Raw genomic sequence first — 17,318 nt, 5'->3', positions numbered from 1 at the left:
GCAAACCAACTTAGTTCTAAAAAAATAGCTATTAAACAAAATTATGAAAATAACTACGTTTTTGGAGGCATGTGGAGGATTTTCGCAGGAGCGTTTTTAAACACCGAACAAGAATCTCTGAACTTACCTTTTTTTTTTCTTATTTTTTATACCACGAACCTGCAATCCCACTCTTTTATTTTATTTTTCGCATTTTTTTCTTTAAATTATTATTAATACTCGCAACAAACAAATGCGGAAGCCGAAGTATGTGAATGTTTTTATTTTTTGCAAAAAATGGGACGCGATTTATAATGTTTGCGAATACTATTGACGATCTTTATTGGTGACGTCAGTATCGGAGAAGATCATTTTCCTTATTAGGTACACATGTAAGTCGTAATAGCTGTGCCCGTGATACCTAGACGAAAAATTAAAAAGTTCCGAATAAAGATCGATTCAAAATTTAAAATATACAGCGTGTCTAATGTAGGGATAATTTCAATTTTAGTAACTATTCAAAATTCATTTAACAATTAAAACGTTTTCTCAAAAATCATTAAGCAAGGAAGGTATAATGCAAAAATGATCAAAAAAGGCATTACTGGCACAAAAAGAACCTCATTTAAACTATCAATATGGATGTTACTTTTCTCAATCGCCTTGTATATATTTTTCTTTTCTTGGAATAGAATATTGAATTCTGAACCTAGTGTTTAAAGTATGGAAACAATAAATGCTCCCAAATTTTTTGAATAATGATAAATGCATCATCTGATACTTTATTTCAAACCATTTTTTAAGCTCCATTTAATATTAAAAAATTTATGGAGTATCTTTATGTCAACTTATTCTTCTTCAAAGTGTCCTAATAATGTAATGTAATAAACCAAAATGCACTATACCTATAATAAAGATTATCGCGTCTTCGATCCTGAAGCCTACCGCTGGGACACTCAAACGCCTCAGGGACTTCTTTAACAATATCGAAAGAATACCAGTCATCTTTATTCCCATTTTTGTTTATTATTTCACCGTCGTCACCACCGATGCAATCGTCTGAAATTCAATAAAAACAATCATGTTCCCGCACTTCGGCGAGATAATCCTTTACCTGATTGATTGTTAGAAAGGACGGTATAGTTTTTCGAGCGACTGTCACGCATCTTAAGCTCAACCCTCATCAATGAACGGAAGCCATCGATTAACGAGCCTTTTATTCGTTTCATTATGTCGGAATTTAAAGCTTATGCCAAACTTCAACACTGCTGGTGTCATTATCAAAATAGGATGTCCGCTTCCAAGCTTCTCTTGGCTCTCATTCTCTTCCGCTTGTTCTCGTTCTTGACTTTGATTTGCCTCTCAATTTCGCCCCTCAACGATTGATTTCTGAAGTAATCCATATCGAATCCGAGAAGTTCCTTTTTCACGTCCGATCCGTGAGCGACGAGTTGTTGAACCGATTTAGTAGAAGCGATTGTTGAACTTTTTCCTAAACCGTCCGGTTTCGCTGCTACCGCACTGGCCGGTCTAAACGCGAGACGCTGCTGAGAATTTATCGGCATTTTGACTGCTGGCCCACTCTCTTGATGTCCGATGTATTGGGCAATGGTATCGGCGACGGTTGGGCGTTTATTGGGGCTCATTGTACCCTTCGATTTGATAGTTTCTTCCACGTCGTCCGTGTGGCCGAACTTTCGCAAGCTCCTCCTATTGCGGCCAGTTAGAAATTCATTTTTCCTTAAATACGACCATTCACGTATTTAGCGAATGGAGCAATTTTAACTGTGGTCGACAAATGTCATCTAGCTTGCGGTGTTGCCAAACCGTTATATTTATTCGATTTATTACAATAGCAAATTTATTCAATGGAAAACTCCATCTGCATTTAAAAAAAATCGCATTGATTTCAAAATACGCAGCAATAAAATTCAGACTCGTGTTTGCTTTTTGCGTTTCACTTTTGAACCTAATGGATAAACGGAACATACTGGCTAAAAAATATAAAATTTTCGTTGTTGCAGCAAAAATTTGAGGGATTAAAAAACTTAGTGGTGGTATTTGTGGTTGTAACAATGTCACAAAAAAATTATCGCAAAAAACGGTATCACCTGACAAAGCATAGCAGACTATCTGCGAAATAATAATTAAACATTTTGCAACTAGACGTGGTTACGCCAACTAACAATTTCAGTATCTATAGCCCCGTCCACTAAATAGGTAAACGGCAGGATTACCCATTTTTGCTGTATATGGATATAATTTTCGCTTTCATGAAAGGCTTTCCACCGGATTGAATCAAATTCGTTGCAGATATTGATTTCGCTGCCTCTTTGTTGGGTTTGCTTATGACTTCTTTCACTCTGGCCACGCTTTTGGGAATCGCACCTTGCCTATTAGCCATGTTCACAGTATGCGGCCTTATTCTAGCTGTGACCGGCCTCTTCGCGTTATTTTCAACATTGGTCATTTGCCTCGCTTAAGGTAAAGGTTATTATTATTATTATTCTACTTTACAAAGCGTTTAAGTGGACCCAATTGTTAGGTGATGTTATTGATGAAATTATGTGATATACAGTGTTAAATGTTCGTTGTTTATGGCAATACAGAATGACAAACTGACCTTAGCGCAACTGTAGATGTAAGTGAATATAGAATCCCTCTATAAACCTAGACAGATGTGTTTAGAAACGTAACCCTTTCTCAAAGGAGTGGATTAAAATGTAAATTTAACCAAGAAAGAAAATTAACAAAACGACACCCAGCCCCTAGAGAGTAGCTCAATTGCTCGTTCATTTTTGATTGATTGATTGAAGAAAAATAAAAGAAGCAACAATGGAAGTAGTAGAGATGAAGATGAATTCTGTGTAATTTGCAACGACTTGTACTTTGACAAAAAAAGTTGACTCGGTTTGTTGTTTAGTATGCTGCACAAAACCTGTGTATCAATATCACCAAATAAAACGTCAAAAACTTTAACCTTAGTGTAAGGTACCTTACTTACCATTTGGTGACGATTTGGAGCCGCCCTTGTGTGAGGAACCCTCAACTCTCGGAGAAGTTCCGTCACACTCCACTTTGGAAAACTCCAAAGTCAAATTCAATTTCGGACTCTTCAGTTGTTGGGTAGCTGGGGCGGAAGTCTTGACAAAAGGTTGTTCACCTTCCGTCGGTTTCTCTTTCCTTCTCGTTAGACACTCCTTCAATTTTTTCATATCCGGCGAATCGTCTCGTTTCTTTGCCGCTACTTTTTCGTTACCGTTTTGTTTCCTGCAATCGCCGCCCTGACTAGCATTTCCTTCGACTCCACTCTTTAAACCGCCAAGATTTTCGATTTTTTTAACACCGTCCTTGCAATGGTCGTTTTCACCATTCGATTGAACTGGCTGTTTTTTCGTTTCACTCGGTTGTGGCCTTCCGCACGAACCATCCACCATCCTCACTTGTGGTTTACTTGAATTAGCTTCTTCTGTCTGCTTCTTCATCTGTTGAGACAGTTCTAGCGTCTGTTTCTTCATCTGGTCGTTTCTGATCGAACGTGAACTCTGGCAATAATCGTCCTTAGAAATTTGATCCGTAGTTGTCACCTCGAACGCATCACCTTTTTTACAAGGTTCCCGCTTTTTACCATCGTTGCAGGAATCTCTGGGTTCGTATTCCCTGCCCTCTCTGTTCCTGCGGGGGTCTTTCTCCCATTTAGCTGGTCTGGGTTTTTTGGATTTGTTGCATATATCGTGGACCGTCATCGACGACGCTGAAGTTGAATCGCACTTTCCATCTTTTGGAGGAACGTTTGATTCGTTACAAGGCGGAGGCACCAATTCTTTTGTGGTTTCTGCCCTCTTTGTTCTTTTATCAACACACTCGTTTAATATTTTTGATTGATTATGTAGGGGTTGTTTCTCATGAATTTTTGTTGGGTTTGATGTTTTGCAGAGGTGATTCGTTTCATTATCGTCTTTTTTACGTAGATCGTCTTTGGCTCCACAATGTTCTTCCTCAACTTGTACCAGTTGTTTTTTAGCTTCTCCAACGTCACTTTTTGTGGATTGTGGTGTTCTGCAAAGGCCATTCGCTTCACCGAAGTCTTTTTTTAGTGATTTTAGCATTTTGGAGAGATTTTCTTGCTCTTTTTTGGACTGGAGACTTGCGCAAGGGTCATCTGTAGCCATTGTATTTTTATCTGTAGGTCCTTCCTCGTTTTCTTTTCTTTTACCCAGACATTCCTCCAACTTTGGTTGACTTATTTTAGATTCATGAAACGCAGGTTGTTTTCTAGCTTCTCCAACGTCAATTTTAGCGGGTTGAGGTGATCTGCAGAGGCCATTCGCTTCACCGAAGTCTTTTTTCAGTGATTTTGACGTTTTGGATTGACCTTCTTTTTCTTCCCTAAGTAGTGCCTGCTTGGAGTTTAGAGTTTTGGACGGATCTCTTTTTTCTTCACGACATTCTTCCTTTAGTGCTTGTTTGGTTTCGCAAGTTTCATCTTTGATTAACACATTTTTATGTGCCTGTTCGCCTTCCGTTCTCCTATCGAGACACTCCTTCAGTTTCTTTAACTCGTTGTCTAACGAGTTGCCTTCAGATTTCGATGATTCATGCGAGCATTCGGCCTTCGTCTGGAAGGGGGGCGGATTTCTACTGACCTGAGCCGTGTTGATCATGCCTTGAAAGATTCTGGCGACATTTTTGAATTTCGATCGATGATCTCGCGGGTCGTTGTCCAATTCGATTTTGATTTCAAGCCTTTGCAAGTTGATTACGTTGTCGCCTTCGGTGGCCAGGTTCGACTCGGCCGGGTTTTTCTCGACGCTAGTCCTCGCTTTGGGTGGCAACACCATATCCCTTGGTCCCTTCGGTTTCTCTTTTTTAGCCTTGTCTTTCTTTTGGTCGGGCGGCGATTGCTTCGGGATCGGCGGCAGCCTCGGCTTGTTCTCGAAATACGCTTCCTTATCTTCCAGCAGCTTCTTAATCTTGTTCAGCATCAAATCGATCTTGTCGATCTTCGCCACGGCCACCGTGTTCTTCCTCGAAAAGTCTTCTTTCAGTTCTATGATCTTTTCGGCCAGTTGGGGCGCGATCTCGTGCCTCTGCTCCACCAAAATTCTATCTCGATCTTCCGTAACGACGGACTCTTTGAGCTCGGCGGTTTCCACCTTTTCCAGGACCTCGTCGGCGAATTCCGCTGCCGATTCTTGAATCTCTTGCAAAACGCCGTCCTTTTTCGCCGCGATATCTTCCTCCAACAGTACTATTTCGTCGCCAGCTTCCAACACGGCTTCCTTTAGCTGCAGGGCAGCGTCTCTTTCTTCCTTTGGTTGCTCGATCGATTTTACGGTCAACAGCTGATCCGGATGGTTCGTTATTCGATTTCCATCGGGGGCTTGAAAGGGCGCTTTGCCGGGATTGTTCTTTGTCACCTCTCCGGTATTTAGGATTTCCTCCCACTCTTTTTGCTTTTTGACGTAGAAATCTTCTTTTTGGTCGGAAGAAAAGACCCGTTTCGCCGCCAACATCATCCTCTTGTCTTTCGTGTAGGAGTGGGCGTCGCAAGCGTAGATCTGCTCGATTTGCTTCTTGACAGCGTCGTCTTTCGCCAGTTTCTGCTTCAACACGCTAATGGGTCTCTTGGTCAAATCCTTAACCGAGCTCTTCAGAGCGGGAGATGAATAGACTTTCTCTCTCAGCGCCCGCCTCTCCGACATCTGTCGCTGTCTCAGTTTCGTTTTTGCCGCCGTTTCTTGTTTCTGCGCCGCTAACCTGTTTAATTCTTCGCATTCGCTGACTTCCTCGAGGGTTTCGTCTTTGTTTTCGGTCGCCGTCGGTTTATCGGAGTCGACCACGACTACGATATCGATGTCTTCTTTCGGATCTGCCGAGAATATATTTTTTTCTAGACTTTGCAAGAAGCCGCTAAGATATAAGGGGCTATGCAGTAAGTACATGGTGGCCCGTTTAAGAGGGGGCCTATTACCTTATCTCGAAACCTAGAGGGAGGGGGGTTACAAAAAAAAAAAACAAAAACTTCTATTAGAATGAGCTGCATTTTTTTATTTTCCTAATCGTGACTTCTTTATATGCAGGGTGGTAAAACAAAGTTACCTTTTATAAATAGAACACCCTAAATTTTATTGCATTTTTGGATAGTCCTTCCAAAATGAGTCTGTGATGCACCGTTTCGAAGTTATTAGCGATCATCTTCAGAATTCGGGTTATATTTAAACCATCATTGTTGGATTGCTTATTAATTTTTTATTTTTTTTTTCCATCTATTATTTTTACCAAAATAATGGAATTATTTTCAAGTTCATAAAATGGCCACTAGGGGGCGTAACCTCTACTGTAAAATAGAAAAAACGGGTTTTTATCAAATATTTTCCAGGAGGCGCTGCAACTGGCGTGTCAATATCACGGTATTAATTCTTTTACGAGTCTGCACATTCTTGAAACCAGAAATGCTTTTGCATAATTATGTGCGATCTTGCTTTCTCAAATAAATGCAACTTTTTACTATGAAAATGCGATAAAATGAGAAATTCGAATGCAACTAGACATGTCAGTTTTTTTAAAAGAAACTTCTACAGGAAACTGTTCAGTCAAGTTGTGAAGAAGCCAACAAGATGATTGGCGAACCATTAGCTAGTTCGTCTCAACAAACCGACGCAGGAATCCAGAAGTTTTATGATAGTAGGTCAGGAAACGTCACCATGAACTTCAAGATTTGGATCGGGAAATTTTGCAGTGGTTCTAACAGCAACGTCTTAAAAATGTACCACTCTCTGGACCTATCGTAAAACTAAAAGCAGAAAAGTTTGCTGAAAACCTTGGAATTATCGCTTTCAAGGCTTCGAAAGAATGGTTGGGGAAGTTCAAACAGAGACATGGTATGAATTGTGGACAGATAAATGTTGTCGACAGAAACGTCACTAACGATTGGCTGTTGAAGACGTGGCCAAAACTAACAGAAAAGTATCCTGCTGACAATATTTTTAATGCTGACGAAACTAGTATTTTTTACAACATGACGCCAGATAAAACCCTTAAATTTCGAAGCGAAAAGTATCTGGGTGGAAAAGTTTCTAAAAAAGGTATAACAGTGTTAGTAGCTACCAATATGAGTAGGAGAGAAAAAAGAAAGCTAGTCGTGTTTGAAAATTAACTAACCCACGATGTTTTAAGAACATCAAGCATTTGCCGGTCACTTACAAGGCAAACAAGTCTGCATGGAGGACATCGCAAATTTTTGAAGAGGAGATACGAAAATGGGATGCAGAATTAAAGGGGAGGAAAATATTACTGCTCTTACATAACTGCCTTGCACATTCCCATATTCCAAATCTACGGAATATTGAATTGGCATTTCTTCCAGTCAAAACAATAAGTGTATTACAGCCGATGGAGCATAATAAAAAGTCTTAAGAATCGATACAGGAAAAATGGAAATGATCGAGTCGAATTAATATGCTAGATGCCTTAACTCTGTATAACGAAAAAAAAGCAGTCCTTTCAATTTCGCTATATAGAGTTTCGACTGTATTCGTATTTTCTTAGAAAAATTAAAATATTGGAAAAACTGTTAGGTTCAGGACTTTTATAACTCTTGAAACCAATGAGACAACGTACTTTACTCTATAGTTGACTCACCCTGGACAGTTTCCCGCATTCGAGATATGCTCTTCATGTGATTGACCAGCGTCAGCTTGTCGCCCTGTATCTTGCGTAATTTCTCTAGGGTTTGTCGTTCCTCGTCTTCTTTTCCCTTCACCCCTTCACTTTTCATTTGTTTGACAAAGTTCGAGAATCGTTGGGCCTCGTTTCCCAAGTTCTCGTAATTGACAAGAGGCACGGGATGGGCCTGGATCGGCAATGGTTCTTGTTTCTGCTTCTTCTTGTTACGTTTCGGTTGGGGTTGCATTTTGCGCGCGTTCTTCATCAGTAGAGCGATAAATTTCGGTTTGAGTTTCATTTTCGTTTCTTGCGACGCATCTCCCACAATCGGATGCTCTCTGACCGTCCCTTTCGCCTCTTTCGGAACTTTGCCAGTGGAAAGTTTGGGATTCGAATCGCGTTTCTTCGACGGACCTTTCGACACAAATAATACTGATAGACGTGGATATATAAAGGCCCTGCGCATGCTGACAGTACAGGAACTCGTGAAGCAACTATGTAACATTTTTTTGAAATAACACAAGAAACGTCTAAATGGAAAAAATGTTTAACGAGCACCTCCTATAGACACTAATTGACTTGTAGCTTAATTGCTTTCTTATATTATATATTACGCAAACATCCTTTGCAGCTATTTAAATTTACCTAAAAGTGTAAAGAATTCTGTTTAGTAAATTCTCATGTAAATATTTGTGTGTAGAGTACTGAAAGCACGAATTATACCAGTTTGTGAGTACGCAAAAAATGAAAACAGGGCACTCACTGAAAGGTGAAGAACTGAGTCTTGGTTAAGATTGTTTGGTCGCTTATTGGATCCTAGCGTTTTTTTGTTTTGCTGTAAACTCCTGGCAAGCGACATAGAACGTAATAAATTCTTATTTTGTACTAATTTTTTTATGTACATGTTTCAAGACACTTGTATCACGTTTTTTTAATGTAGGTAAATAAATTCCTAGGACGGTCCTGGAACGGTTACGGGCAAGGGTCTGCTCGGCAGAGTAATAAACAGTAGGCGAAGTTAATCACGGGATCGGTTGTAGAAGCACTATACTTCTGGTCCAAGTGTAAAAATTATTAAAATACAGTGAAAACTCCCTATAGTGAAACTATATATAACGTAAAACTGTATTGGGAACAAAATTTGTTGTACTATTAATCCACTCTGTATAACGAATTTCTCACTCTGAATACCGAAAGAAAAAAGGGCACATCAGGTAACAAAGTAAGGAATGTAGGCCGACTTGTAATTAGGAGAGTCTCTTACCTTCTCAGAATTCCTTACCCTAATAATCTAATTACCGAGAACCTGGTCGTCCTAAGTGTTTTTCTCGTAATAAGCGATTGTGTTAATGCCTTTATCGGTATGTATAAAAGCACACCATTGTTTCAATCAGTTCTAAATTGACTTGGTGAATACGGAGAGCATGGCGAGTAAGCGAAAAATTTTATCTCTAGATGATAAAGTTGCTTTAATTCGGGAGATAGAACGGGGAGAAAAAAAAGTGATGTGGGACGTCGATACGGACTTACACCGTCGACTGTATCCACGATTTGGAAGTGCACAGAAAAAATCATTCAGGCTGAAGCGGCAAGCAGTTCTAAAAAATTAAGAAAGCCAAAATTTGGTTCAAACAGCAACGTCTTAACAATTTACCACTCTCTGGACCTATCGAAAAACTAACAGCAAAAAAGTTTGCTGAATAGCTTGGCATTATCGATTTCAAGGCTTCTGAAGGATGGTTGGAGAAGTTCAAACAGAGAAATGGTGTAAATTATGGACAGATAAGTGGCGAAGACCGTGATATCGACAGAAACGTCACTAACGATTGGCTGGAGAAGACGTGGCCAAAACCAGCAGAAAAGTTCCCTGCTGACGTCATTTTTAATGCTGACGAAACTGGTATTTTTTACAAAATGACGCCAGATAAAACTCTTAAATTTCGAAACGAAAAGTGTGTGGGTGGAAAACTTTCTAAAGAACGTATAAGAGTGTTAGCAGCTGTCAATTTGAGTGGGAGAGAAAACAGAAAGCTTCTCGGAATTGGAAAATCAACTAACCCACGATGTTTTAAGAACATCAAGCATTTGCCGATCACTTACAAGGAAAAACAAGTCAGAATTAAAGGGGAGGAAAATATTACTTCTCTTAGCCCTGTACATCCCCATATTCCAAATCTACAGAATATTGAATTCGCATTTCTTCCAGCCAAAAGAACAAGTGTATTACAGCCGATGGACCAGAGCGTAATAAATAGTCTTAGAGTCGATACAGGAAAAACATTTTAATGCAAATGACCGAGTGCGAAAACCAATTTTCCGTTAATGTGCTAGATGCAGTCAACTTTATTAGTACAGTTTGGAAAGAGGTGGCAGCAGAAACAATTCAACACTCTTATCGTCATGCAGGACTTATTACCGAGACAGAATGCGAACAGTTTTCCATAATGATAATGATGAAGATGATCAGCCACTAAGCGAGTGGATAAAGCAGTTTCAAACAACAGCTACGTTTACAAGTGCGGAGTTGTAAGATTTTATGGTAATAGATCAGGATTTGCCTACAACAGCAAACTTGACAGAGGAAGCCATATTACAAGCAAAAAAGGGCGAGGAAGAAGAAGATGCAGAAGTTCAACAAGCCCTATATTCAGTTAAGCTGCTAGAGAAATTTTTTATGTATTTATGTATCAGGGTGAAGATGCCCCTCTCGAAGAAATGGTGAAAATATAAGCCAAAGTACGAGATGCGTATTGGCATACTAAAAAAATTCAAAAGATAATGACCGATTATTTGAAACATTAAATTTAGTTCTTAAATATTTATGTAAAATGTTCCTAAGTAGTTGTTAAAATATGTATATAAAATAATTAAATATTACAGAACACATATTCGCGTATTGTTATTTTTCAAGTGCCTATATAACAAAAACTCTATATAACGAAAAAAAAACAGTCCCTTTGATTTCGCTATATAGAGTTTCGACTGTATTTTCCCCCGGAACATGTGAAGAGGTTGCCCATACCTGGTGTAGATTGATTTTTTTTTTAATTTGACAGGATTATATTGTAAAGCTTCTCGCTTTCCGGTTAACAAAGACACGATAATAACCTTCTTTGATCTTATACCGCTTGACGACCGCCATGTTGTGCTTAGCGTTATGGGTGGGGTACGTGATCCCGCCCCTTTTGGCCCCGAAAACCGTTTTCCATTGCGACGTGCTCCTTCGTCTCTGGATGTTGCCGATCTGTTCCGTCGCCGATTTGTACAACTCGAACGCCATGCCGCTCATAATTTTCCGATTCGTCGAGTAGCATTGCAACATGGCGGACAAGGGATGGGGCAACGCGAAAAACTTGGGTTTCGCCTTGGGGAACGATTTTTTCACCGCCTTTGAGCAGTTCTCGGCGTCTTTGGCGGACCGCGTCAAAGCGGCAGTGTTACGAGTCGGACTAACGGAATTGCACCTCGCGTTGATGTTCGCGACGCACGCGTACGATTTGGTTAACCTCAGACCGAATATTTTGTACATTTTGAAGCGATATGGGGTTGGTTTACTTTAATTTTGAACGGGTGTCTGGAGAAATGGTGATCGATGCGTCAGAAACTGTCAGCTTGGTGTTTGCCGCGTGGTGACGCCTTTGTTTCACCCAGAGAATCTGGTTTTTGGTTAGCAACGATTCTGCCTATTGTGTGACCCCGCATAATACAGGTTTTCAAAAAAATATATATAAATTAAAATAATATAACGCTGCCCACCATTATTGTAATTTTGGAAATGTTGTATAGAGTTTAGCATTATGTGAAACTATTTTTTAGTTATAATCTTACCTATGAATGAGGGGTCGTAAGCATTGTAGAAAAACAGTTTCTTAAACCAGACGTATGAATTTTATCACTTTTTAGTGACCGAGAAAAATGCCAATTAATAATTATGGTTCACCAACCTCCAGAATCATATTCTGTGATTAAATTACAAAAACAGGATTGAAACTCATTAATTGTCAAAGACACAAAGACACCTTTATCGTCGATAAATAGTGGAGAATTGAAGATGTATAATGTATAATAGAAAATAATAACTTTAAATATCGGGGTGCAGAAATAACGAGTAACGGAAGCCTTCTCAACGAAGTGCATTCATTAGAGTCTCTGTCGAAACTTCGAAGTTTGCAGAAGTTAAAAAAATACTATGTCAATATATATCGAAAAAATTCTCAAGGTGATTTTTAAATGTATGCTCCTTAATTTTTTGTTTCTGAGTTTTCTTTTTCTTTTTTTTTTTTTCAAAAGTTCCCACTCGATAAACTTTCATGATTTTGACAGACGGGAATACCAATAGGTTTCCAAACTTTAATAACATCACGAATGACTTCATCAAAACACTGTCAAATTGTGAGGTTAGAATCTGTATGCTTGTAGAAAAATAATTGTAAAACTTTTCTTATACTCGGTAATTTTCGTTTACTTAATTTTCTACAAGAAAAATCAACCAGATTTTCTTTTCAGCCTTTTTACTGATAATAATTGAAATTACTGAGAGCTTTAAAGAATGACAATACACAATAATTTCTTAATATATGTGTTGCAGGCACTGAGAATTTGACAACTGTACCGTATGATCTAATATAATTAGTGCTGCCACCTACACTACGTACTGACAACGATTTTAAAATTTGAAATCCATTGAAATAAAACTTGACTATTAATTAGGATAAAAATTTTGAGACGTTAAGTAGATAAAAAATTATTAGAAGCTATTTCTGAAAGGTTCAAAATTTAGTAATTTTTAAATCGCTGTAATTAATCTTCTTTTAATAATCATACTTTGCTATACGGTTTTGGAAAACTTAAAGACTCAACTTCAACAATATAAATTGTTTTTTTGTAAACAATCGCGGACATTATATGTAAATTTATTTTTTTTTAATATCAAAAAGAAACATTTAAGAGGGTAAGAGCTAAAAAAAAATTGTTTTTTTAAACACCCTAATAAACAATCAACGCTATTATCGTTATCCTTAATTGTAATTCAACGTCGAATGCAAACAAACATTTAAAAAATATATCGGATTTATTCAAACGCGTAACAACGAAATGAATGACGTCAAACTAGCTCTTAATCATGGGATTCCCGTAATTGACTAAATTGGCCAGTTCGGTGGCGCTGTAACCTATGATCTGCTTCAAATCGCAAACGAACCTGTAGACGAACCGTTTCCCGTGGACTTTCGATATCATATCGCCGTCGTAGTAATACCGTAGCGCCCGTGAAAGTTTCTCGTAGTTCATCAGGGGTTTGTTTTTCCGTTCGCCCCACAACGCGGCCACCACCTCCGGATGCGTCAGCTTGAACTCGCCGTTGTGACCCGTCCACTGGATCACCGATTTGAATTCTTGCGTGGTGAGGAGCTCGAGCAAAAATTGCCACAGCTGAATCTGACCGTTGTAGCCGGACTTGTTGCCCGACGCGGAGCAGCCGTCTACGGTTTTCGGCGACAAACTTCGCGACGTCTTCGTCTGTGAATCGAAAATTTAACGCCATATTTTTGCTCTGTCGCGTTTTAAGATTCAACGTAGTAAAATAATCGCTGGAACTCGTGTAACAAAAAATTTTCTGAGTTATGGCTCGTCAAAATTCATTTTTTTCAACTTAATTTTTAACGTAGTGGTATTTTACACGCAGTTACAAAAACGTGTTACTAGATGGCACTTTACCTAGAACATTTTTTTTATTTTCATCGACTGCTATTGCAAAATGGAACAGATTGCCTTAAACGGAATCACAAATCCTCTAAAATTATTACTCTTATTTTCAGTGGATAACTGTTATTGTTTAGCCTCAAATCGCCTTTTTTATTTATTTATTCTTATAGAGATTTGAAAAAGTCATCCGTTAAAAATTAGTCTCTATTAAAAGAGCTCATTATCCAACTGCTACTGTGATGGAATATTCAAATACTGAATATCGCGATATGCATTTTTCCTACAAAAGGGCAAATGGAAATACGAGGGCTACCATTTATATTTCCGGATTTGTAATAAAAAACTATAAGCTACCAACAAATATGACTTTATTGCACTTTTGCATTTGATAAAGCGAATCATCAAAGCACTTTTCCCACATCGAGTCTGGCACCTCCAAAACAACGCATCAATCGCTTTTTCTGGTGTCAAAAATAGTTGCCCACGTAATTTATTCTTAATTTATGGGAATAAAAAGAAGTCATTAAGTGCTAAATCGGGACTATATGGTGGACGGCTCATCAAATCAACGTTTTTAATGCTCAAAACGTTATTTGTTTGCACTGATCGGTGAGAGCTAGCATTGTCGTCTGATTCGTCTTCGGCGGTTGGTTTTTCTAATTCCTCCGAAGACTTTCGGCTAACAAATGGTTGTGTACCATTCAGAATTGACTGTTTTACCTTTCACCAAAGGAACAGTTGCAACGTGGCCAGTTTTCCTGAAAAAACAGGCTACCATTTGTATGGAGGTGTTTTGTGGGCTTTGTCTCATTCTGAAAGACCTACACAGTCGACTGCTCCTTACTTTCATGTTCATATGCATAAATCCATGGTTCATAACGTGCCACGACATCAAACACGTGTTTGGAAACACCGCGATCGTATTTTTTTAGCAATTCCTTGGACCAATCAACACTAGCCTTTTTTTGAGCTGATGTCAAATTGTGTGGAATCCAACGAGAACAATTTTTTTTTAGCGGCCAAAAGTTCATGTAAAATTGTATATATGCTAGTCCCATTATTGCCGAATGAATTTCATAGTAAGTCACATGACGATCCTGCAAAATCAGTTTTCGCACTGCGTTCTTCACGAAATTCATCCTTAAGAAAACTACGACTGAAGTTCGAAAGCCAGCGATAAACAGTAATCCTAGATGGTGCTTTAACTCCAAAAGTCGAATTAAGTTCATCCATGCATTGTTGTTGAGCTAGTCCCGATTAAGTTTCATTTTTAACCGTCACACAAACAACACTCTTTCGCCAAAACTTAACTGAGTAAACCTAACCTCAAAATGTCAAACTTCCTATAAAAACGTTAGTCGCCAGATGGCAGGACTAGTTTAAGAAAATCCCGAAATATAGGCAGCCCTCGATCGACGCTTATATGGAACGTTTCTCATCCGCCACTCTTTAACATGCACAGAAGACTAATAATAACAACACTAAAAGTTTTAAAAAATATCTGTAAATTTGTAAACATTTAATGTTTTAAATTTTTTATTGTTAATATTACAACATAACAATTAGATTAAGGTATTTTACCAACATTTGGGACTGATTCCAGGTGCCAATCCCTAGAAATTTTGAAATATATAACCCAAATAGAATTTGATCTTACTCATATGTTCTTTATCTTTCTTTAAATTACCTCTATTTTTAAAAATAGGACAAAATCTAATGAGAACCACTACAAAGCAAATAGAAAAGAAACATTAAGATTTTTCTGTTTATATAATTAATATGGTATTACCTTCTCCTTGATTAACAAAATAATTTACTCACCCTCGCTCTGCTTATTGTCGATTCTTTTGGGAGTGTTTCGGAAAAATTCTCAAACCGTCGGACGGCTGAAACCAAAACAACTGTAGACTTTCATCTTACTATTAGAAAATCTGCTTCCTATACCGACAACTTTCATCTTTCTCAATAGTTCCAAATGAGTCCAGAATACGTCGCCGGGATCATTGGGCACGATTTTCTGGAAATCTTCCATTGTCAAATTGTACAAATCCTTCCCGGTCATGTTCCAGTCCTTCAGTTTAATGTTTGACAGGTTGAATTGTCGCACGGCCCACTGAATCCAATGACTCACGTGAATTGTTGACCACTCTTCGGGATTGAGTGGTATTTTCAATCTTTCTTGGTCCTTTTTATATTGTAGATCAACTTGCCATTGAACAATGCTGCGAGCTGTGTCTTCAAAGGGTTCCTCCTCATCTGCAGCTTCGCTAGTGTCTTCCGCCGAGCTAACCGACTCTTCAGCGTGGATATAATCATCTGCTGGCTTTAAAACATCTAATATATTTATTTTCTTCATGTTTGGTTGAATCTGAACGTTTATTTGTACAGGGCCTTCGCCTTGCACACATTGATCCACCAAATTTTTATGATCTTCCAACTACAATGAAAAAAAAGCTTTCCAAGCAGTTATTTAAAATTTTGTGTACTTACAATTTGTATGTCCTGTAATGTATATATATAATTGGTAAGGTCTACATTTAATCGTTGAGACAGTAACTTTTTTAGCCTGGAAAGGGGCTGTCTAATGTCCATGTGTTGTGATAAGTAGTGGGACGAGGGATCTATCATCGTCATAAAGTCCGAGTCAAGTTCGTTCATTAAATTTTCTTCAAAATCGGTGACACCATCGAACGAGCTAATTATACCTAGGATATGGGACGTCTGTTAATGTTTCAGTATGAGTTACCCAAAACTAACCCAAGTGTGAAGAGTCCTCTAGATGTGTACCAGAGTCGGTATCATCGACTGTTATAACCGAAGTGGGTTCGTATTCGGACATATTTCCATCATCTTCCAAAATGTACCTAAAATATTAAACTGATCATTGGGATTTACAATTTGCTTTCGTTGTTAACTTCTTGAACGGTTCGGTCTGTGATGTGCAAATTTTCTGGCCGAAGTCGTTAACGCTTAAGATATACGTCTCTGGACGAGCTTTTTCCATTTTACCATCGAATTTTTGCATATTATTGCATTTTAAATAATCGTAAGACGAGTTCAATTTCAATTCAAGTATGCGTTTCACAAAAAAAATGTTGGGCACGACTGCTAGGATCATTCGCCCATTGCCGACTTCCGTCGAGGATCTTCGCTTTTGGTCATTGACCAACAGGTACAAAGAAGACATATAACCAATATTTGCTCAACTAGCAAAAAAACAAATTTGACCGATACCAAAAAAATCGGCTTCCCCCCGCTACCAACACGGACCATCCGGGCTCATCCGACCTCCATACCGGCGTGAACAGGGAAAAACGACGGGGCCAACGACGATTATCACTTTAAAACATGCACTGAACACTAAAAACACTAAGTCCACACAGTGGAAACCGATATCAAAGTTTTGAGGACCAATACAAGGGATTCTGTCGGGGGCGAACGGAGGTTAAACCGTCGTGTGCAATGCTCCACCACAGAATCCGTAAGACGAGTTCAAATTCAATTCAATGATGCGTTTCGTAAAATCAGAAAAGCTTCGAAATTCCACAAAAAAATCTAAATGTCATAATATTAAACATAAACAATTCCACAAAAAATACAATTATCATAGTATTAAACGTAAATAGCGGCAACGTTGCGGCGAGCGATCTGCTGCTGATTCAATCAAGGAATCGGCTAGAACCGACCAGCCGGATCAGCGTTAGTGTTCGAGAGCGGTATGGATTGATTTGAACATGACAAATACGCTATGATATTTTTTACAGTTAAGAACTTACTTAGATAATTGTGTTTATTTTTCACGTCAACTGGATAAATCAACAGATGTGGTTGACACTGCCCAGATGGCAGTGCTCGTCAATATGGTTTTTAGTGATTTTATGATTAAGACGATCTTAAGTTTATTCTGAAAGGACACACTACTGGACAGGAGTTGCTTTCTCATTTAAAAAATATTATTTCTTCCCAGA

The 17,318-nt window shown here is 38.5% G+C and overlaps 3 protein-coding genes across 4 annotated transcripts in view; 1 reads left to right on the top strand and 2 right to left on the bottom strand.

Moving 5' to 3' along the window:
- Positions 1-10,476, top strand: part of LOC132706812 (DNA repair protein REV1) — a 48,064-nt gene extending 37,588 nt beyond the window's left edge. Inside the window, exon 15 of the mRNA XM_060678375.1 lies at positions 8,588-10,476. The gene's annotated coding sequence lies outside the window, so the exon portion shown is untranslated. The remainder of the gene's footprint in view (positions 1-8,587) is intronic.
- On the bottom strand, positions 242-12,971 carry LOC132706811 (uncharacterized). 2 transcript variants are annotated; one of them, XM_060678371.1, is made up of 7 exons: positions 10,756-11,336; positions 7,624-8,061; positions 2,984-5,851; positions 2,217-2,457; positions 1,094-1,689; positions 885-1,038; positions 242-400 (listed from the first exon to the last, which is right to left on the bottom strand). In XM_060678371.1, exons 1-5 carry the CDS (start codon positions 11,174-11,176, stop codon positions 1,260-1,262), a joined length of 4,398 nt encoding a protein of 1,465 aa, XP_060534354.1. In that variant the 5' UTR covers positions 11,177-11,336; the 3' UTR covers positions 242-400; positions 885-1,038; positions 1,094-1,259. The 2 variants fall into 2 exon arrangements, with proteins under 2 accessions (XP_060534354.1, XP_060534355.1); XM_060678372.1 differs by lacking the exon at positions 10,756-11,336 and adding an exon at positions 12,848-12,971 and having other exon boundaries at positions 244-400.
- LOC132706813 (DNA-binding protein Ets97D) lies at positions 12,718-16,452 on the bottom strand. The gene is made up of 6 exons (XM_060678376.1): positions 16,266-16,452; positions 16,108-16,214; positions 15,841-16,055; positions 15,295-15,787; positions 15,172-15,236; positions 12,718-13,164 (listed from the first exon to the last, which is right to left on the bottom strand). The coding sequence occupies exons 1-6, from the start codon at positions 16,373-16,375 to the stop codon at positions 12,757-12,759; spliced, it is 1,398 nt and encodes a 465-aa protein (XP_060534359.1). The 5' UTR covers positions 16,376-16,452; the 3' UTR covers positions 12,718-12,756.
- Positions 16,453-17,318: the final 866 nt, after the last annotated feature.

This window comes from Cylas formicarius, unplaced genomic scaffold (assembly GCF_029955315.1).
Source record: "Cylas formicarius isolate icCylForm1 unplaced genomic scaffold, icCylForm1.1 PGA_scaffold_8__14_contigs__length_24414737, whole genome shotgun sequence".
NCBI lineage: Eukaryota > Metazoa > Arthropoda > Insecta > Coleoptera > Brentidae > Cylas > Cylas formicarius.
The sequence above is the reverse complement of the archived record's forward strand: the minus strand, read 5'-3'. Positions and strand labels throughout refer to the sequence as shown.